The sequence below is a fragment of the Teleopsis dalmanni genome, chromosome 2, assembly GCF_002237135.1.
Source record: "Teleopsis dalmanni isolate 2A chromosome 2, ASM223713v2, whole genome shotgun sequence".
In the NCBI taxonomy this organism is placed as follows: Eukaryota; Metazoa; Arthropoda; class Insecta; order Diptera; family Diopsidae; genus Teleopsis; species Teleopsis dalmanni.
This window is the reverse complement of record NC_051847.1, coordinates 52,841,482-52,864,645: the sequence shown is the minus strand read 5'-3', so window position 1 is coordinate 52,864,645 and position 23,164 is coordinate 52,841,482. Positions and strand designations below refer to the sequence as shown.

The window sequence follows — 23,164 nt, the reverse complement described above, 5'->3', positions numbered from 1 at the left end:
AATAGTTGATTTAATGTCCATATGTAGCGCATAAAAAGACAAATCGTTTAAATAGCTGTTGTTTGAGTTCTTATAAAAAAATTATTAATAATAAATACACCTAATCTAATATGAAAGCATGTTTCATTACGTTATTTAGAAAATTTATAAGAAATATTGCGAATTGATAAGGATTATTAATTCATGAATAACGTAGAATCAAAATAATGAATTTTAGATATATAGCTAACAGATTTTGTCAAATACGGATTTGCCGGAATACCGTGTAAGTACTCTTTTTTTGATTCAACTATAATATATAGCATCTTTTTGCTAACTCTATGGATTAATAAATTTAAATTTTGCTATGAAATGAAATCCTTTAACACGTACTTAAATTTAAAAATATACAAACACATATTACCTTTTTTTATTGATACTAAATTATGATGAAGTCCTTGACCATAGAGTGCTACATCACACTCTCAATATAGTTGCATAAATTACAGGTAAATAACAAAGCATATTTGTAATTTAAAATAATCACAGTAAATAACTATAAGATTACATAGTAAGGTAAAAAACCAGGTTTTATTAACATATTTACAAAAAACTACAAAAATTAAACTTAAGCAGAAAATTTAAATTTTCTAAAGTAAAGGATCTCGCACTAAATTGCAATAAATTCCACCATCAGATTGTATGATCAGTGCACGAGGATTGAGTTTCATTTCTGAAAACGATTTCTCACACGGTGTTACACGATGGTTTTTCAAGAAATATATAAGACCAATCTTAGCTTGCAATAACCCGAATCGTTCACCAATGCAATTGTGTGGTCCTGTACCGAAGGGCAGGTACGCGTTTAGATTAACTAAATGTTTGTTTTCTGGAGCAAATCGGTCGGGATCAAATTTCTTTGGATTTGGGAAATACTAGAATGAAAATAAACAATTTAATTAAACGATTTCATAATAATAAAAATATTATTTATATCCTTACTTTGGGATCCATATGTAACGAATGTATTGGTATGTAGACAGGCATACCATTGGGTACAGCAAAATCACAATATGGATTAAGAGAAAATCCTTCTTCACCTTCTTTTAGCGTACATGTACGATCAAGGAATGGTAAAGGTGGGTAAAAACGTAACACTTCTTGTACGACATTATGTAAAAATTTCATATCTTTTATTATGTCATAGGTTATTACGCCATTGTTACTTTGAAACGCTTCACGTATTTCCTCTCGTAAGCGTTCTTGTAGCTTTGGATGGCGCGCCAATTCATACAAACTGAAGGACATTGCAGATGATGAAGTTTCGAAACCAGCAGAAAAGAAAATAGCAGCTTGTGCCACTAAACAATCACCTTCCAAAATGAAATGATTCTTATCTTTGCTAGCTTCTGCTTCCTTACGGAAGTTCACAAGTATGTCAATAAGATCATTCCGAGTGGTACCCGATTTTATACGTTCCGATATAACATAATTAATAGTTTCACGTAAGAAGTTTGTAGTGTCCTTCGAAAATACCTTAAAACCAAACAGTTTCACTATGCTAGGCATGAAAAACATTGCAGTAAATTCAAAAGCACGGCGTCTGGTAAATTCAAATATTCTTTTACCATTTGTACGAAAATCACCATCAGGATTAATCATACTATTTGCGCGTATTCCATATGCAACCGTAGCTATGACATCTGTCGTAAAGAGAGTATTCAAGTCTTTTACTTCTTTCATAATGGCATTTGTTTCTGGATCGATAGGTAGAGAGGAAAGATATTTATCAAGTTCACGTCCGACCTGTAAAGTTAGTGGAATAGAAAATTAGAATTGTTGATTCAACGAAATAATTATATTGCAACTTATATACAAAGTAAAAAATAAAAGTAATATAAATAAAATCATATTCGGCACACTTTCAATTTGTAAGTTATTCATTTTAGTAAGCAAATATTTTTTGATAAGACATTATAACTAAAAAAAATTGATTATTTAATTCATCATTAAAAGTGATTGATGACTGCGACTTAATTATACACATTTCTCGAATCGTATCTACTAAACTTGTGATGTTTTGCAATTTATAATTTTAAATGAAAGAACTTCAAGCCTTGAGCTTTAACTAAAAAATATATTAATAAAAAACTATACGAGTACGCTTGTTTTGATTGTTAAATAATAATTTCCATAATATTGTATTTGGTATTTTATTGGCATAATTTTAGAATGATATTGACGCAAGCAGTAACCTACAACATGATAATAGGTCGCAATTTGTACTTCATACATACTTTCTCTCTCTTGTTAAGAAAGCGTGTATTGAGTTTGTTAGGATCTTTGCTATTGAGTGTAGAAAACACCGAAGACAAGGCAAGAAGAAGAAATGATGAAAACAGAATGAATTAATTGTTATATGTTCACCTCTTTCGTTCTAAATTAGTCTTTTATAGAATATAAATAAACAGGATACTGGTTCCTGAAAGAGCAGAGCAACGCGACCATAGTTAATCTTTTGCGCTCTAAGTTCTATAGTTTTAATGTATTTTCTAAATCTATTCTTGGGATGGCCCTTCATTAGAATCTAATTTGAGCCCAATTGGTCTACCGGAATCTCTTCAAATTTGATTCCAAACATGTATCTTTTTTACATTTTAAAATAGGTAGTAAATCCTACCTAGATTCCTTTTTTCTTAGTTCATGTTAGTTATTCCCTAACTTAATCCTTAAAGCAAAGTTAAAATTTTTAATTTTAATTATAGCATTATTTCACGATTTATTTTTTTGTATTCCAAATAAATTTTAAATAAATTTAAATAAAGTTATAAAATTTAAAAAAAATTAACAGAGAAGTAATCTATTAAATCATGGGTTAAAAAATATAGTTATGTGTTTCTGAAACTTAAAACAGTGTGATTTCAGTTTTTGCATTTGCGGTCTAATATAAACGGACAATGTATTTTTCAAATAAAAATACTGATGAGGCTTTTTGATAATATCTGTAAGGATAACCCAAAATAACATTATTGTTATTTAAGCCTATTATAATTTTTATATAAAATAATAATGTATAATAGATATTATATTTATATATTTTTTTGTATAATATATAACATATATTTTTAAAATAATTATAATAATAAATTATAACTCTTTATTCTTCAGCTAAATAAAATTAAAGAATATAAAAATTGAATATCTATCGTACATTTCTTCACATCAATCAGATCACATCAATTAGAGTAATATGTTACCTGATGGAAGTTTTGCATATACTTTTGATGGAGGCATATATATATATACTAAATATACTTTCACTACATATACGTTTTGTTATTTACTAATATGTTAATATTCGTTTTTTTCTTTCGAATTCTATATCAATAAATTTTTTTTAAAATTTCCGGGATTCTCTAAACCGAACTTACCTCTTCAACGAGTGGAAACATTTGTTTCATTTTGCCACTTGTGAACACTGGTGTTAATTTTACACGTATCTCTTTCCATTTAGGATTTTTGGCAAAAAATAAATTATTGGCCCCTAAAGAGTCTGAGTGGGGATCCGATGCGGCAAATCTATTTGAAAATTTATTAAAATCCTTGATAAGCACTGATTTTACGATTTCTAAATCACGCACTAGCAGGCAAGGTTTATTAAACATGAATAACCCCACAACGGGTTGATCGATAGCATTTTTATGATTGTACAAGTTCTGGAAATGTGCACAGATGTCAACATCCCAAGTAATCACATTCTTAAAGTTTCCAAATAATGGTAATGGCTTGATGTAAGGCACATTTTGACGTTTCCAATAACTGTAGTGATGTTGTAGCCAGAGCCAAACTATCGACAAGAACACAACGGATACCGCGAGAACTTCCGTTAAATGCGAAAATAAATTTGTGGAAAATAATTGCGACACCAGCGCCATTTTATTAAAAAACAAATAGTTTTATTTTTGAAACATTTATTTCATTATGATTTCACTTTTCGTACTGACTTCGTATTCGATCTTAACATGTTTTTATACGATTTTTTGGCGAGTCAAGTCATATCAGCGTCGCTCACCAATTCTGATAGAGAAGCTACGATGAGTAGAATGATTAGGCATTTTAAAAATGTTTAATTTTTACAGTAGCTAAATTATTTTTTTCTAACTTTAGTATTTACTTATTTTTCAAAAAATATTTTATATTTTTTAATAAAACATAGATAATCCAAATATATGCGAATCTAAAAAATATGAATGCTTTAATTATACAGAATTTTTTTTTTGTAATTCTTTGTGTTCCTAATATATTATTTCATATAATAAATCAATTTGAACAGATTTGTTATGAAGTAGTTTTAAACATATATTAAAAATGAGTATGCAAATATATAATAATTTAACATAACATACTCGAGTCATATTATGAAAAAAAAATCCTCAAATCTATTTATTTCTTTACACAAATACAAAATAAAAGTATATAAAATCTTATAATATTGCACTTTCATAGAGCACATGCCGAAAGTAAGTTCAATCTATTATGTTCCAAATGGTAATATACCTGAGCTATATCTTATGCTGATTTTTTCAACACTTACCTTCATAACTATTTTCGTAAAATCAGATACGATTCAGATTTTCCTAGGATTCACGGATTATATTCGAATAATAGACTATTTTGACGCCCTTCTCAAGATATCGTTATTTATTGTTTAAATTTTTTAAATTGATTAAACTAATAAAAAAACTACATTCGCCATCTAGTGCCGTACATAGATTCGCCATACATAGTACTGTTGATTATATTAACAATGCATAACAGAAATTGACGCGGCAGATGATATAGAGTGTAGTGAAAATAAAATCTGAAATGAGTTTATCGGATATCGCTTTCGTGTCTAAAATCAATATCATCCTTCTGAAATATTATTTTTGTAAATTACCGCTTATATATCTCAGTAAGTTTAAGTTTGATGTGAACGTAGTTAAGAAAGTACAACTGTTAATATATGTCGTTATCAGAATAACAGACTACTAGATCCTTATTCCATTTTTTTCACTTTATATCAGTGAGTATTAGAGTGCTGTAATCGAAGCAAAGAAAATATACTTGCTAATTGTAATAGAGCAGATTCATTTTTTGTGATCATAAACATTTGTCTAGTATGTGTTTGTATACTGGAACTAAGATGTAAGTGTTAATAATGGTGAACTAAAAATAACTGTCTATACTAGATTAATAGATCACGCTTCATTTGTTATATTCCATTTTATTAAGAATTAATGTTTTACAAATAAAAATTGTTACTGATATTAATAAGTAGCAATATAATTTTAATAAATATTAGTATGCTAAGAGTGAGGTTCCTAAATAGGATTCACTTCTCGATCACTTGCAACCAATATAAAAATGGAAGCTTCAATTTAATAGCCTTCTTTGCAGTTAGAACATATTCTGTGCTATCATTTGCTGTTAGTAAAAAATAATGTAGGTAAATATCATCTCATTATAAAAATTATTAAGTCGTATGTAGTTGTACTTTCGATTAAGGAGAGAAAGGTATTATGGGCTTAAAGGATGTGATTTACAGAGTGATATATCCATCTGCTCTGCACGTAATCTAAAGTCAGAAAAGAAATGTCGTGTCTTTTTAAATCGAAAAAGATATCTAAACTTGTAATAGGAAATATTATATTGTTTTTAAATATCATTAACCTATGTCCGGATTAAGAGACTTTCTCCAGTGATACATCAATGCATCTCATAGATTACTGCAAATCATTGTCCATTCGCTATCTTCCACTTACAAAAAACTATTATTTTGTATGATATTTATTTATATTATCAAAATAATCATATATGTATATAAATATATAGAACAAGAGAGATATATATATATACATATACGCTTGTTGAAAATAATACTTATTATTTTAGTAGAGATATGCTTTGAAAATCAACTAAGAACTATTCAGTTAGTTACGGCTAGTTTTTAAGTTAAGTGTACTTATTAAAAATCGTGGCTAATTAAATTTATCTTATTTTGTTTGTTATCTTCTAGTAAACATCTTATAATTTCTTATCTAAAGTCAAATAATTATAAGTACCTGAAGTATTGTAAATACTTAATAAATTAATTTAGTTACATACATAAATCTTATCAGCATATCGAATGGCTTAAAATATACATTTATCAATAATTACATCCATAGGAATCTAAATTATTTATTAAACTGATCCTTCAATTCCTTGTTTAGTCGATTGCAACTCAGTATAGTTGTTTCTAGTATTTTAGTTAGATGAATGAAATGTTTAAAATACTTGTGTTTTAAGAACTGAGCAATTTATTGAAGTAAGTATGTTATTATTTGCCTTATAAACTGAACAATCAAAATATATATTTTATGATTATCCACAAAAGTATGAATAGTATTTAATATGAATGCTAAGCTTTATTTAAATAGGTGCAGATTTGATAAACTTTAAGGTTTTAAAGAGAAACATAATTGTTTAAATAAATGTTTATATTAAAATCTTTATGAGTTCTCTTTTCACCTTTTTTGTCTACACCACATGGTCCATGGTCAATCAACAATAGTTGTGTGTACAACTATTCATTCAAACATTCAAAATTTTCACTGCTGGTATCCAATACATATTACGGTATTCTGTTGAATGGTATTCTGTTGGAAATGCTATAAGTCATAAGTCTAATATGATTCATCGGCAGAATACACTGTGCCTGTACAAATTTAACCGTATTCTCCCCATTGTTTATATTCTCTAATTCGTTGTTATATTGTTTCCAGTGTACTTCCGAATACTTCACCAAAACTGGATGTATTTCTTAGTATTCTTTCAAATATGTTAAGTTGGTTAATTATATCAACACTTAATATATAGACACCCGTGTGTTACAGCCAAACGTATATATATATTTTTTTTTTGTCGTTTGTTTGAGGAATTTGCGTTTTATAGGCAGCTTTATTTATTAACTATATATGATCCTTGAGGAGCTTATAGTATTAGATTTACTGAGCAAAAGCTTTAGACATTTGATTATGCATCATATTCAAATACTCGTATATAGTATAGTGACTAATTTTCAAATCAGATAATATTTTCACTACTATTTAATCGTCTATTTAATCGTTTACATTTTAGTTCATCTTAGTTTAACAAAAATATCTAATTTTAGCTTTTAGAATTTTAAATATTACGTTTAGTGCTATTGTATTTTTTGTAAGTACTCATATGCCTGAGTATTTTTTTTTTTTGAGGAATATTGTCAAAAAGTTGTCAAGATCATGAATGGAGATCGTATGATACGCGTATAATATGTTTTAGATCTAGTTTAGCTTTATATGATTGCGAAATTTTTCCTTGTATAAAAACTTTTGAATAAGTTTCTGTTACTGTAAACTGTCAAGTACGGCAAGTTTCCATAGTAAATCCTGTATATATTGTATTATATATATCACTATTAAAAATCATTAAAAATTTGTATGTTATCGCCATATAAGATAGGGAGATACAAGCTACTGAATGGTAGAATATGTATATTCATTTATATGTATATACGAAACGAAATTTTTTACAAAATACTACAATAGTTAGGATCTATGTTTATATTTCGATTAGTATATTTAAGTGTATATACATACATATGTTTATATATATCATACCTACATATTTAAAACGTTAATAGCTTCTATTAAAAACGTAAATTTATTAGTTTATAAGGTAGTTAGGATCTATGTTTATATTTCGATTAGTATATTTAAGTGTATATACATACATATGTTTATATATATCATACCTACATATTTAAAACGTTAATAGCTTCTATTAAAAACGTAAATTTATTAGTTTATAAGGTAGGTGCAAGGAAAATAGTGAACAATTACTTTTGCTAGATCTAACTTGAATTAGAAATCAGTTCAAATACTGTACTTAATAATTATTTTATTATTTCAATATACTCGTAAATCCATAAATATTATCTATAAACATATACATATCTACGTACATATATGTTTATATTAAAATTATGTGTAAGTTAATGAACTCATATATATTTTTTTTGTTAAGTATTTTTAAGTTACCTTCAACTATTACAAAATGTCAACGACTTATATTATTTTGGTAAACATAAATAAATTTATGTAAAAATGTATGTATGTATTTACTACGCAACAAAAAAAAATTATTTCAGTTAGTCGCGTTTTAGTTATACATGCTATATACATAGTTGTGAAAAATTAGAAAAAAAATTTAAAAAATAACTGAAACAAACTTAAATTTAATCAATTGAAATTCTACTAAATTTATCACAAATGTTATATCAAGTAAACAAAAAAGGTTTTTTTAATTCGGTAAGTTAGGGGAATTATTGTTAAACAAAATTTAACGATTTATATAAAAAGCAATATCAACTATCGTAACGATATAGATATTGTATAGAAAAATTATTTATTCCTAATCAATTATGTACTTGTAAAACAGTAAGCACTAATAAAAAAAAGCATATAATACACAACAAAAAAGAACTAATCTTTTCAAATCGGTTACAAGATCAAAGTTTCATTATCTGAAACAAAAGTAAGTCAAACAAACTTAACTTTAAAACATATCTTAAGACATTTAAATTTTAAAATTTTAATATATATAAAACATCTTTTTTATCATATATTCTGTTTAAGTCTAATACTTCATTATATACATTTTTTATAAGCTCTCAGCGACCTTATATGATGAGATTATTCTAAGAAGTTAGAGCATTATCCCATTAAATACTGTATGACTCTGCTTCTGAAACTAAACCTTATTTAATGTAATAATTATAGATAACATACTTTTTATACAAAATGTATATAATTGGTTCTCTCAATTGATTATTGAAATATTATTTATATATATATATAAAGGGTTTGCTTTCACCAACAGTTCTAATAAAGATTATTTAAAATTGATCTCACCGGCAACGAATCAAACGGTCCGGAGATATATGTTAGTTGGGTAAAATTAATAAGACAAAAATGCATAAGATTTTTAAATAAACAAAAATCTAAAATAATTTTAGATTCATATTAACAGTTGTCAATTGAAGATCTCTCCTACAAAAAGGTATACAATGTTCTTTAATATAATAATGTCATTGAACAGTTGATACTAACGGTCTCCAGTTAAATAGTAATATTTGTTACTTCAATTTGGAGAGCCTTTAACCTATTCAAAGATTATTAGATGGGAAAATGATGAACTGTTGCCTATAAGATCTATTGTGGAGTTCTAGTCTAAGATTGCTATAATCAATTTAAGCAAATGATTTATCTTGACTGTAATTTAGAACTCAGATGTAAATTCTTTTATAGAAAAAAAAGTAAAAGGTTTTAATATTTCTTCAGTTTTTCCTTTTCTTTTTACGACTTATATTGAAAAACGCAAAATTACTTATTAAGTCGAAGCTTTATCTATATAAATTACGATCATCTTCATATATTATATATCTTCATATATGTTAGTTTAGTGTATTGAAAGACAGTTGTGATATTAATTATAATTATAAAGCTAAACAAAAACAATTTGAAAAACATGAATCTGAGATAAATTGCAATAAGTAATAAATATTTATGAAGTAAAATAATTATAATTAATATGTATTTAATTTGCTGCGTATGATTGAAAACAATTATTATACATTTTTGTGTAAAATACACAAAATGATTGCTGAATAAGTAAACAAAAGTTAATAATATACACAAAATTTAAAGAAACAAATTATATTAAATTATATGGAAATCTGTTTTTGACAAATAACAATATGAGTTCATTCTTTGGTTGTAATTGACTAGAATTTATTTAAAAAATCTGTTATTAAACTCGTCAATGGATTTAATTAAAAATGTATTTGAAAAATATTTTATTAACATTAAAATGATACAAACCAGATAATGAGGTTAGGTTTCGAATTTCGTAGGAACTCACCTCGTAGGAACCCGTAACCTGAAATTTATTGTGGTGAGGAAATGGTGGAGTATCTTTCAGATAAAATGATGAATTAACTATAGTACTTTTTACCTTTCAGTAATGTTATGATACATTAATAATGTATAAACGTACCTGTATACATAGTCCTTTGATTCATAAATTTTAAAATATCTTCCACAAGTTAAGAAGTAGATTTTTACTTTCCATTCATCAAAATAATACACTAATACCCTGATTTGCGTCGTTAATTGGGATCGACAAAATACTACGCAAATCGAATCACATTTCTCCGTATATTTAATTCCCAAAAATATTTTGGTTTTTGACCACTTGTTGATAGAGAGGTAACTGTTAACCGTTTGAATATTGGCGAAGTCTGAATAAGATTTTGCTCAAAAGTGTTCCCTTTGATTCCGATTTTCTATCCAAATGGTTAGAAGGGGCTCCATTAATAGAATTAATGGACTTCTAGTATTTGTAACTTGTTTGGCCTGCAAATGTCTGACAGCTTCATAGTCCTTTATTTTGTCCGCATCACGATAATAAATTGTTCTTACAGTAGTTGAAGCTAAACCCAAAATTCATGCATTAAATTAATAAATATAAACTCCCTTTTAAAAAATGTGTCGCAAAGCGGGGTATTTGAATATTATAGGGGTTTTTTGATTACCAGAATATATTGAATACTGAAGCAACTGTATAGCATTTGTATCGACTCGCGACGATTATAGTAAAAACTATATCAATAAGAAAACAATAATAAGGTGTATATATACCTTCCAATGAGCTATATAAATTATTTTCTGGGTATGCATATGAGTGCATATAGATGTTTTTCCCTTTAATCGTATAGCACAACCCGATTTTCTAGATTATAGCGATTAAAATTTTGGTTAAATTTGGAGTCAAAAAAAGTTTCCAAATTTATTATATCTTTATATAATAATATATTTGTATTTATATATATTTGTTATATCTTTGGCAAATGTTAAAATTTTTTTAAATGTATTCATCTAACAAATTAGACGAATTCGTTAAAAGCGTTTAACGCCAAGTCAGTTTTCATTATTTGATTCACAAACTTAATGAATTATTAGTCGATTTTGTATGAAAAAACAAAAAAAATTTATGGTTTTTTCCAGATTATCTAAGCTAATTACACAGATTTTAATTAAACATTAATAATTTATTATTTCTAAAAATCGTTTAAAATCAGCTTTACGAATTTTTATAAGATACCTCTAAATCTTTTTGAATTTGAAATCATTATTAATTTGTTTTTGCTGTTATATCAATAATAAAAATTAATAAGTTTAATTAATATAATTTAATTTTGATAAATTGGATTTTTGCATTCTGCTAGACAGCAGAATTCTATAGAATGCTATAGATTATCTAAACTACTTCAGTAGATATATAACACTATATATCTTGTTATATCAGTAAGAAATATTAATATGTTTAAATAACACAATTTTGTTTATTTAAATCACACTGTTCTGAAAAATTTGTTATGAAATAATAATAAATTACTAAATTAATTAATAAAGTAATAAAGTACTTAATAATAAAGTACTTCAATGTGGAATGTAATTCATTTCGAATACTTGTTTCCAATTGATTCTAAATAAATGTTTTATATTAACTGAATCTAATACTACACTACTATGTACATATATTAAACAGTTAATATAATTTAGCAGTATATCAATTCTATTGTTTAAACTGCAAATTATATTAGATCCATTGCATGCGAAATCACCGATTAGAGTGCATTGACCCTAATAATTTTCCAGTTAAATAATGAAACAATTTATTAAATAATTAAATATTTTTCAGAAAGATAATTATTGTTGTATTATTTTGTTAAAGATTTGTGGAATATCAATTATTCAATAAAGAAAATTACACGATGTTTTGTGTTTGCTAGTAATTAATGATATTTTGTAAAATGAATATCATTTTGCAGTTATAATTTACAAATTGTTATGATAATATAGAAACTTAATTACGTGCAAACATACAGGTATAATATATGTAATTAAGTTATTTAAATATCAGTTATTAAAATTGATGGCAAACAATCATACAGAAATGACATAAACATGTGCTTCAAAAAATACGACGTATGACAGATGAGCTTTCAGATTTCTTTAAAAAAAATTGCTAATAATTATGTGTAATTTCAATAATTGGTTACTGTATAAAAACATTCAATAGCAAGTACTTATTTCAGAGAAATTGCGTAGAATTTAAAACAAATAATAAATATATAGAAGTAAAATTAAAATAAATGTAAATGTAGATGCTACAGTTTATTAGGGTATGCGAACTATTGTGGAAAACTTAGTTAAAAATACTTCCATTTCGGAAGTAAACTGGATAACCAGTTTATCGCTATAATAAAACATAAAATGCCTTTATTGATATTGGACAAATTTGATAAAAAAAAGCAGATATACTCCTTTTTGCTCATTTCATCCTCTGACCTACAACTTTGACGGTAGTTGCTGGAAGAACTTTTAATTGGAAGACGTTACTACCTATGAGACTAAAGTGTCAATACGGCGATTATGTGGAACATTGAGTTTTCTTATTATAGATGGACTATGACAGTCATGTTGTGTTTTGCGTACCATCTTTAATTGACCATTTTAAAATATATTGTACGTATAACAAATTTAATTGAAACAAAATAAATTCCCACATCTGATGTACATAATTAATATATTGAGAAGACGTGTATCATTTTTAACTTATTTATTACCCCATAGTTGCCAGGGATGGTCTAAGACCCAGAACCGTTGATTGTATCAATATATTGTTAAAAGATAAACGACATTTCGATACGAGATTAGATAGTGTTAAAAAAGTATCAAAGAAGATAATGAGCGCTTAGTTATCACTAAAGATGTTAATATTACTATTAAATATCTCATTGTGTAAACTTATTTAATTTGATGTTCAACAAAAACTTATGTCTACCATAAAAAAACTTAATGCAATCTAATCTACAAAAAAAATTGATTGTATAGATTGTTCATTATTTGAAATAATAAATAGTTTTATATTAGGAAAAATTATCCATAAAATCCTTTTATTTACGAATATATTTTAGTAATTTAAGAAAATTCTTTCGTAAGGTTCGTTAGTTTTATGGTCTTATACCACAACTTTAATAGGTGATTTTACTCAATTTGTCTTCAATGTCATTAATACGACACCGTACTTCGGGCGCATTATCTTTCTGAAATTTAACTATTTCCTCTTCAAAGAATTTTTTGACTATTTGCAATTGTTTCATATCATTCGCTTCGGACAACCGCTTGATAAGTATCAACACAATATTAAGTGCCTCCTTTCTCAAACCTGTATGTGGCACACCTGCAAGCGTTTAAAATATTTTAATTAGGAATATTTATTTAGATTTATATAATTTATCATGTTTTACCTGCAGCATAGGAGACAGCGGAAAGTACATCATTGCAAATTTTCTGTACGATCACTTCACGTGTTTGTAAAGTGTCAACTTTTAGTTTTTTCTCCACTATCTGATTTACTTCTGCAGTTTTTAGTTCATCAAATATACGTAAGCGATCAAGAAATTTAGTAAGCGCGACCAATAGACTGACTTGAACCGGTCTTGTGTTATCTTTAAGGCACAAGGAGCACCGTTCTGCAAACATTATTTGATATTTGTTTTGAGTTTCAATGGCATTTTTCGGCCATGATTTTCCAAGTGTATCACAAACTGTCTCCTTTAATTTGTTAAAGATTTGTGCGCGTTTATTACGTTCATCTGCAGTAAGATCCTTTTTGTTATCTTCATCATCAGAAGTCTCCGATTTACGTAAATCCTTTTCATCAAGCAAATACCATATCATATTATATACCTAGAATTGAAACCAAATTTGTGATATGTAATATAAAAAACTTTTGTAGATTTTTAACTCACGTCCTCAAATCTATCTACATTTAGTTCTTCTAATATGTCACCTAAAGATGATAGTGCATTTGTGCGATATCGTGGTTCTTCTTTACGACATTCACGCATTGCTGATTCGATGAGGCGTTCGCATACCTCATGTTTGTTATCTAAACCTTTGCAGAGTGCAGCTAAGGCTTGCAGTAATCGCTGCTTACCATCAAATGTACGTCCTTGTAAGCCAACAAGTAGCAAATTTATTAAACGTATACGATCTTCTCCAATTGTAGACCACAAACGCTGTGCAATTGTGTGTATTGCATTTGCAGCTTGAGCTTTACGGTGCCAACTGGCATCATTTAATGATTTCTCTAGTTTAGGTATTATGACATTTAAATTCAAACGAATACCAGCATCTCCTGGACTAATTTCATTCCATAAATCTTTCCAAGACTCAATGTGGGCTTTATTTTCTTCTGTTTGTTCTTCATGCATAGCAAAGAACACTAAAGGAATTACACTGTCTAAGTAGTCTTTCAACAGTTCCGGATGACGTTTGTTTATTGCATGAATTGTTTGCACGACTGATCGATTGGAAGGATTTTCCATATATAATTCGTCAAGTTTTACAAATAAGTTTTTAATTGACTGTTCCTTAGCGTTCCCCATTAAGTGGCCAATAGCACTAGCGCTATATTTTCTTACTGTTGGATTACGATCCTTGAGTCCAACAAAACAAGCACCAAGGTATTTTCCTACAAGAGGTGTCATTTCCTTGCTTAAATGTATGCTCAGCTATATTAAATAAAGAGAGTTTTAGACAATAATACTATAAACGATATATATTTTAGCTTACCAAACACACAAAGTGAGCACAGGTAATTTTTGTACCCAAATTCACGCTTGTCTTCATTAGTTCTAAAACTGCTGGAGTCATTTGTTCCAAAGATTCATAATCCAAGAACCTCACGCACTTAAAATGTTAATAATTAAAGTAAAAAAGAAGTGAACAAGAAGTGACATATTTAAAATAAAATTAAAATCAAATGTAACGAAAGAAAGTATTTTTAAACAGAAAGGTTTTTGAATAGTAGTGGATCACAACAAAAAGTATCAATTTTATTAATTGAATTATTTGCCATACAACCCTGTTTTTGTCCAACTGACACAAAGTCGTTATTGACTCGTGTTATTTTAACTAGAAATTTCGTCATTTCATTACTAAAGTTTATCAACACAAATTCACTTGCATCTTTTTATTAGAAGAAAATGTATACCAGCTATACAATAATATAACTAACTAGAGTTTTTGGTCTTAGATTTTTGTTCAATTTGTTTTGTATATATACCTTAGTTATAGTCTCTGTTGTGTGATGAGACTTTGCTGCTTCAGCTCGTAGTGAATCAACAGCTTCTTGAGCTTCGTTATCGTTACCAAGCCGTGCAGATAAATATGATAACTTTGTTGAATCTAACTCTCCTGTAGCTTTTAATAAGCATGGTATCAGAGCAGCCAAATGAGGTTTAATAAGAGATCCAGAAGAATCAATCAATTCTGAAATAGTTCTAATACTGATTTTACGGATATCAGCGACAGTATGTGTAACTCCAGTTTCAAGTAATAATGGTAAAATAGAGGAAGACACAGCTAAACCAGATTTACCATGATCAGATGAAGCAGCTACAACGCAAACCTATATAAAATAAAAATATTAATAATTTATATTTACATAAACTAAGTTCTACATACTTTACTGAGAAATGTAACTGTACCCTGTGCTGTTTGTCGAGTACCTTCATGTATATCGTCCATAACACGAAACAGCTGAGACCATAACTCTTTTAATTCTGGCTCTGGAACTTCATCTGTTAAAGTGAACTTACTATAATAAAATCGTCATTTTTATTAAAATATTTTTCGTTTACTAACCTACTTCCATAGATACTGGCGCAGTTTTTGATTTTTCTACAACTTTTAACTTTTGTATCATATTTTCTTCAGTACGCAACCTTAATCCATTTGAACGCTTTAGTAAATCCCGTACAGCTAGGCAGCAAGCAATGCGTACGCGCCACTCTTTAAAAGTTAAATTATCCAAAATTTCGCGCAATATCTCCCAGTAGTACTTTTCAACCACTTCTTTTGAATCAGTTACAATCGAGTCCCAGATTGATATCATGGAATTTTGTATTTTTGGTGTGGGATCGTATTTGTAACGGTACAAACGTGGTATAATTTTTCCCAAGTATGGTTGCATTTTAGCTTTAGAATTTTTTGAAAGTGATTTTAAGCCAAAAGCAGCACCAAGTTTACTCGTCCATGCAGCATTATGATTTGCCAATTGCATAAATTGATAAACCATTTCGGGTTGATTAAGGTCAGATGCTAATGCGCAAAGTTCCTTGTATGTAGTTATATTTCCACTAAAAAGAGTTAGTATTTAATTTAAAATTAATTCAGTAAGTTTATTATTTTCTTTACCCCATTGGAGTTTTGCCAAGTGTTCCTTCTGGAAATAGTTCAGTTTCTTCTGTTACTTTATTAACACTTCGTTTCCCACCAATTAATTGATTTAATAAGGAATTTGCTAAATCGTGTTGACTTTCAGAACTAGATAAAGAATAAACTAAGCCAAGGCCACGAGAAGCAACATCTTGCACAAATTCTTTGGAATTATAAAATTAATTACACATTAGCTATATCATATCACTTTAACAGCACGATACAATTTTGTTTAGCGTTGCGATCTAACGACAGGTTTTAGTAAAATTGAATATTCTAAGTAACTTTTTTATTACGATATGTCCACGTCATTTGAGTACCAAAAGATATCAGAAAAGATAATCAAACCATCAAGTACCATATGACATTTTTACATTGATTACAAAAACATTGATCAACAACAATTAGTATCTAAGCAGTGCGTCTAAGCTAGGGTCTAGTTTGTATTTTTTATGTAAGACATTTCAGTCGGATATCTCAACAATCAAGTTATATTGAGACACACCGCAATGAAAAAAATTTCTCAGCTTGATTGATTTTATCAAAATCCGTAATCAGATCACAGCACTTCGGAAACTATAAACATAGCACTTTAATCAATATACTCACCACTGTCGTCTGACAATAGTTCGGTGAATGCGAATTGTAATATTTCTTTTTTATTGAGTAAGGTCGGATGATGATTACAATGCTTTACAATTCCTAATAACCAAACGGATGTGGCCTATATATTATTAAAAAAAATGTTATGCATTTATTAATATAGTCTAAACAAAATTGTACCACTATTTAACTTACCTGTCTACTGTGTGGATTTGGTTCCGGAACTAAACGAATAATTGAGTTCAAAAATGCTTCAAAACTCTTTTCGTTGCAATGTTCATTTACAAAATCTACTGGTGGTGTTCCCGTAGTAACATCATACCCATTTAGTGTTGACACAATAGCTTCTGATATAGCAATATTCAAAGCAGCATCTTTTGGCACCTTTACCAATGACAAAAATTTTTCTAAATTACGTTGGGTAAAGTGGGATCCATCACCTATAGCTAAGTGTCCCATACATTTTGCTGCTACTTCACGAATTTTGGCACGTGTTGAAGTACTCCGCAATATACTGAATACTACAGTAAATATTATAGTCTTCGTTTCTGCTGTAGCAGCTAAAGAATATAAAATAAATAAATAATTATGGATTTGTTTATTGTCACTAAAACTTACTTTGGAACTCAACTACTTCATCCTCATCGTTTTCCTTTGGTATTGTGATCTCAACTGCAACATTTGGTATAATAACAATTTTACCAATCATCGAAATACAATTTAAAGCAGCTGAAACCAGCAGCCATTGTGTTTCACAAAGCATTTTTGCTAAAAAAAAATTAGTTAAAAATAAGAGATCGAAATGAAAAATATATTCTTTTTATTACATATAAGTTTGATAGCTTCAACAAATTGTTTCCACTCGGCTATATTAATACTCGAATTATTTGCTTTTAGATTTTCCAGTTTTCGACTAAATGCATGTCCTATCACTAAAAGCCAGCCATGCTTGTGCTCTAAGCTTTTTTGCTTTATATCAGCAATATATTCCGAAACCTGAACAAAAATATGTATTTTAATAATCTGTTTATATATAGTTTTTATGTATATTCCTTACCTGAGTGTTAAATTCATCGTCACTATAACCGTTTGCCAGTAAGATTCCATATACTTGTGCTACATTTATACGCATAGTTTCTGATATATCCTTCAAAGAGTTTGATAAGGGTTGCAATAAATGCATTTGAGATTTTGCAATTAACTCGGGTGCCACATGTAATAAATCGTACAGACAAATCAAATTCGATTCGGCTGTAATAATTGTTATTGTATATAAATATTAAAATCGTTATAAAATATTTACTTCTCTTGGCCTCAATACTGCGTTGCACAAATTGCAGATATTGATGCAGTTCATTATTATCACTCTCTTCATAATTATTTGCTATATATTGTTTAAGAATGTGAGCATATCTTTCATCACCTGGAAACGATCTTATTCCTGCTGAATACCATAAGCATACGCGTAAATAGTCAAGTACCTAATAATAACAAAATATAATTATATATATATATATTATAAATACACAATTCAATAGATATGTACTTCTTCATAGACTTCTAGTGTAAATGGTAGCTTAGTACGTCCTACTACGACGTATGATGAACTTTTTGCTAAACGTTTCTCAGTCATGCTATGTACATGCTGCATCATAGATTTGAAACTTGGCAACACAACTCGCTTCTGATCCTGTGCCGATTTGTTGAAGTCATCAGATGCTTCTTCAGGATATTCAATTGAAGATAACATATTATAATTAACATGATCTTTCTTCGATACGCCATAAAGGTATGTGGTGACATTTTCACGAAGCGAATTTCTAAAAATGAATTTTAACCATTCAATTAATAAACAATATTTAAATAAATGTTATAATATTACCGTTCTCCTGCTATTAATAAAAGTAAATATCTTGCAGGAGCATAAGATTCCGGAAAACATGTTGTGAGAAAGACACTAGTGACATTTTGAATTATATGCAATTTCGCTTCAGCGTTATCTGAGAGCATAGCTAATAATAGATGTTGTTGTCCTGACAAGTGAATTTCATTATCCATTTCAACATCCTCATCATTGTTAACATTATTTTTTTTCTTTTCCCATGAGAAAGCAGGAGCCATCGATACCAACGCTTCTCGTATGGAAGAATGTAGTTCTGGAGGTGCATTAGCAAGATGATTAAAATATGAAAGTACTATTTTGAGATCTTCATTAACAACTTCAGGACAAGTACGTGCTAGTTGTGCCATTGCAGTATACGCAGCATTTTGAACATCTATTGGTTCTGATGATTCTCGCCCAATAATTTGTCCAATACCACCTAATATAACTTTAGCAAGTTTAGAAATAAGCGCAATAGGTCCACTGAAAAAAAAAGAAAACATAAAATTAAAAAAAAATTTATATAACAATTAACAACACTTACTCTTTTATTAGGTTTTCAGAAAACTGCAAAGCTAGCACTTTACATTTTTGATTAGTATTTGCGCCAAATAGTCCTTCGAATATAACTTGTATACCGTTTGCAGGATTTATACCTTTACCACGACATTTAATAAGATACTGTAGTAATTTTTGCCTAACACGGGCACAACAAGGATTCGTTTTACGATCAGGGTCAGTACTTCTATTACCAGAAAAAAGTACATAAAGTGGTTCAGTTGCATGTGGATCACTAAAGTCTATCACAGTAGAAACTTTACTCAATTCAGCTATAGCAGGAGTAGCTACACTAAAGCGTGTATCAGCAGATGCTACAACTAGCAGTACGAAAATTTCCTGATCATTAAACACACCGGTGCAAATAAAGCGAACTATGCCTTTTTTAATCTGTATAGAATTATAATTACAATAGAAATTATAAAAAACTTTTCTTAAAATTGCACTCTTGCCTGTTCTAATTCTTCAGCTCTCCAATTACTAACAGTCACGCGTTTAAAAGAATATGTACTCATACCCGGAGGAACATCATGCTCTGGTGTAATGCCATATGGCAACAGCAATACATCCAAAAGAAGATTAAGAAAATTTTTACGTATTTTTGGTTTATCATCTAATTTCAATACTTGACTACGTTCTTTTGGATCATCTGGAACTTTTATTTCACCTAATATTGGAAGTAACAACATAAAGAACCTAAAAATAAAATGAATAAATAAATAATAATATAATGAATATATAATATGGTAAATATTTACTTGTCTTGATAATTTTCCATATTTTCTTCACATCCTACCACTTTAGATGCTAATTCACTTCGACTTTCAATAGAAAGTCTCGGATATCCCATAATTATAAATATAATAGCAAAATTAAGTAGAAATGGAGAGTATCCATGTATAACATATTGATCCAATAATGCATCGACTGGCAACTGGACTTGCGAACGTGAAGTAACGCGTCGTTTAATGTGAGTGAGTACTTCGATAACCTAAAGTGTATAGAAAACATAAGTATGTTTAGTTTATATCATAAATCTATAAAATTTCTCTATATCTAACCTTAGCACGAACATTTTCATTAGGTGAAGTTATTTTAAGAATGACTGGCGTTAAAAAACGTCCCACAGTAGATTCTAATTTTTCATCAGTGTCTGCGGCCCCCAAGCGAAACAATACACGCTCCAATAGTTCTGCAATTGAAAAAAAAAGATTATAGTAGAAATATGCAAGTCTTATTAACTGAATAAGTATTTATTAATTTATTCATTAGTTATTTAATATTAATATTCGTATATACCAATTTCGTCCGATGCAGATGACATTTTCTTTCTTTTTTGCTTACTCGTCTAACTTGTGTGTCACTTTTCAAATGCTTTGTTTTGTTTTGATTTACTTTTGTGCCGTTCTTTCAAAAGTATCGGCACATTCAAAATAAGTTAACTACTACAGTATAGATGTAACATATTTTTAGGTAAAAACTTGTAGTCACATCTACAATTTCTATAAAATGTAATTTCTACACTGTAAAAAACTAGAGACAATATTTTCCAACAAATTTTTACTACTTAGTGAGTAGTGTAATAAGTAATAATAGGTCTGTTCCACGAGCAACTTAAGTAAAGTACAAACTGCGAGCGTAACAGAAATAAAGTGTGAATTCACACAGATTTAAGTAAAGTGTAAAGTTTGATGAGAACACCAGTGCCGCGCAAATAAACAATACAAAAATTTAAATTGAGACCAAAACAGACGATTCACACATCAACACAAATTTTATTTGAAATAAAATGTACAAGTAAAGTCTGTGTAATATTTTCAAATTTCGACAAGGATGTTACGCTTTCTTAGATGCTCTCTTTTACTCGAAAATTTGCTTGGTGAAACGCACTTGTGTATACACAGTGTTACTCAAAGTTACTGCAAGTAGTTCGTGGAACAGATCTGATATTAAGTAATTCAGCGGGTCACAAGGATAATACATGGCATTTATGAATTTTGGCCTTCTAGTGTGTTTAGTGTGCGTATATATAATATATTTGCAATTTCACGTGTAATAGCAAAATTTGCAAAAATCATACGCAGATTAATGAAAATCAAAATATATGTATTAAGATGTCAATATTAAGACAAGGATCAAGATCTCTGTGTATTGTTGAATGTGCATCATTGCAAACTTAAATAATTGTGAATGCATTTTGATCATATTAGTCTTGCAAATATTTAGAACAGCTAATTTTTGTTTTTATATTTATTTACTTATATAACTCATATTTCGATATGCATAATTTTAAAGATGCCAAGAAAAAGTGAAAAGTAGAATATATTGAATTCTGTGCTGAATTTTGTTTGTTGCAGAATAAACGAATAATTTGAATTTAAGCTTTTACATGTTTAATATAGTACTTTCTTGATCGTAAAATAGATATAAAATCAAACAATTGTCAACAAAACTTACCAGTTCCGCTAAAGTATCGCCTAGCGAACAGTTAAAAAAGGTACTATCATTCACAATAGAGTTTTGAAAATCACATATGCAAGAGGGAATTGGTGTTGAAAATATGATCTTGCATACTGCCTTGAAAATCAATTGTAGTATTATAAGGGAATTATTTTTGTAAAATCAAATAATTTTGCAGGTGCAACAATGCATGGAGATCTTGAATACTCCTCTTAATTTTTTTACGCTTTTGCTTGTTGATCTTCGTATGTGATCGGCATTATGTCGGTAACTATTTAGTCCTTGAAAATAATAGTGTATGCAAAAACATTAAAGCAGTGTTTAGCATATTATAATATCCATCAATAAAATTTTTAAAATAAATTATTATATATACTGTAATATGTGCAATATCATTTTATTTCTATTCAATTGGATACAATTTTTTAAGACACAAATGTGAACTTGTACTCTAATCAATACACCGATTAGAGGTAAAAAATATTTGAACTATTGTAAAAATGTCAAATAGCTTTAAAATATTAACTTAAGCTCAAAAAGATCAATTTAGCCGTATTTTTTTCATATAGAGTTGCAAAAAAATTTTTGTAACTTACTAAAGAAAACACGTGAAGTAAGAACAATACACTTAAAATTTTCAGAGTAAGGCTTTACTTGTAAAAATAATACGTCGAGTTTCAGTTTAGCATTGCTCTGTTATTACTCATTTTGTTTTCTTCTATTTAAATGAAGTAATTTTAAGTGTTTGCAATTTTTATATATATCATATTGTACACAACACAATAAAAAACATATAACAAAAAATAGCATTAGACATATTTTAAGTGATGCCAATGTGTTTAAACCAAACTTAATCCTGTTTTTTTACAACTCTAAAAGAAATAAATACATCTATTGTAAAGTCTTAATTTTGACTTACAATTGGCGATGGGATCTTGTGGTAACCCACATAAATGAGTAATAATACTCGTACTATTAAGCAAAGACAAATGCATACAAAAAATACTCTATTCGGACACTCTTCAATAAATCCCCGAGCTGCACGTTTCCAGATTGGTTCATGAATTTTTTAAAAAGGACAAAATTTTGAATACGAAATATAAATTGAACGTTTCTGTCCTAAAAAATAAATAAAAGGTTTTTTAAATGTTTTAAAAATTTTAGTATTAATTACTAGGATAACAAAAATCTACTCTCTTAAGTAAATTGATTAAAAATAAATAAATATTGTTAGATTAGTTATGAGTTCATTTTTTTGTATATATTT

The 23,164-nt window shown here is 28.3% G+C and overlaps 2 protein-coding genes across 2 annotated transcripts; both read right to left on the bottom strand.

Moving 5' to 3' along the window:
• Positions 1-536: 536 nt before the first annotated feature.
• Positions 537-3,949, bottom strand: LOC119677709 (cytochrome P450 6g1-like). Its single transcript, XM_038089169.1, has 3 exons — positions 3,411-3,949; positions 982-1,785; positions 537-914 (listed from the first exon to the last, which is right to left on the bottom strand). The coding sequence occupies exons 1-3, from the start codon at positions 3,912-3,914 to the stop codon at positions 630-632; spliced, it is 1,593 nt and encodes a 530-aa protein (XP_037945097.1). The 5' UTR covers positions 3,915-3,949; the 3' UTR covers positions 537-629.
• A 9,086-nt stretch (positions 3,950-13,035) lies between these two features.
• On the bottom strand, positions 13,036-20,882 carry LOC119677398 (proteasome-associated protein ECM29 homolog). Its single transcript, XM_038088733.1, has 21 exons — positions 20,737-20,882; positions 20,499-20,629; positions 20,196-20,428; positions 19,890-20,133; positions 19,424-19,827; positions 18,880-19,362; positions 18,544-18,817; positions 18,301-18,478; positions 18,055-18,248; positions 17,825-17,993; positions 17,616-17,765; positions 17,193-17,557; positions 17,004-17,118; positions 16,374-16,557; positions 15,822-16,315; positions 15,642-15,757; positions 15,241-15,585; positions 14,748-14,864; positions 13,922-14,686; positions 13,418-13,859; positions 13,036-13,350 (listed from the first exon to the last, which is right to left on the bottom strand). Exons 1-21 carry the CDS (start codon positions 20,759-20,761, stop codon positions 13,142-13,144), a joined length of 5,637 nt encoding a protein of 1,878 aa, XP_037944661.1. The 5' UTR covers positions 20,762-20,882; the 3' UTR covers positions 13,036-13,141.
• Positions 20,883-23,164: the final 2,282 nt, after the last annotated feature.

What these genes read in the sequence shown, in the direction of transcription:
- LOC119677709 (XM_038089169.1), bottom strand. Translation starts at nt 3,914, where the DNA reads ATGGCGCTGGTGTCGCAATTATTTTCCACAAATTTATTTTCGCATTTA. An exon ending in TGTTTCCACTCGTTGAAGAG is followed by an intron (nt 1,786 to 3,410) that starts GTAAGTTCGGTT and finishes CTAACTTTACAG; the next exon opens with GTCGGACGTGAACTTGATAA. An exon ending in CGTTACATATGGATCCCAAA is followed by an intron (nt 915 to 981) that starts GTAAGGATATAA and finishes TTTTCATTCTAG; the next exon opens with TATTTCCCAAATCCAAAGAA.
- LOC119677398 (XM_038088733.1), bottom strand. Translation starts at nt 20,761, where the DNA reads ATGTCATCTGCATCGGACGAAATTG. An exon ending in CTTGGCAAAACTCCAATGGG is followed by an intron (nt 16,316 to 16,373) that starts GTAAAGAAAATA and finishes AACTCTTTTTAG; the next exon opens with TGGAAATATAACTACATACA. An exon ending in GTGCTCACTTTGTGTGTTTG is followed by an intron (nt 14,687 to 14,747) that starts GTAAGCTAAAAT and finishes TATTTAATATAG; the next exon opens with CTGAGCATACATTTAAGCAA.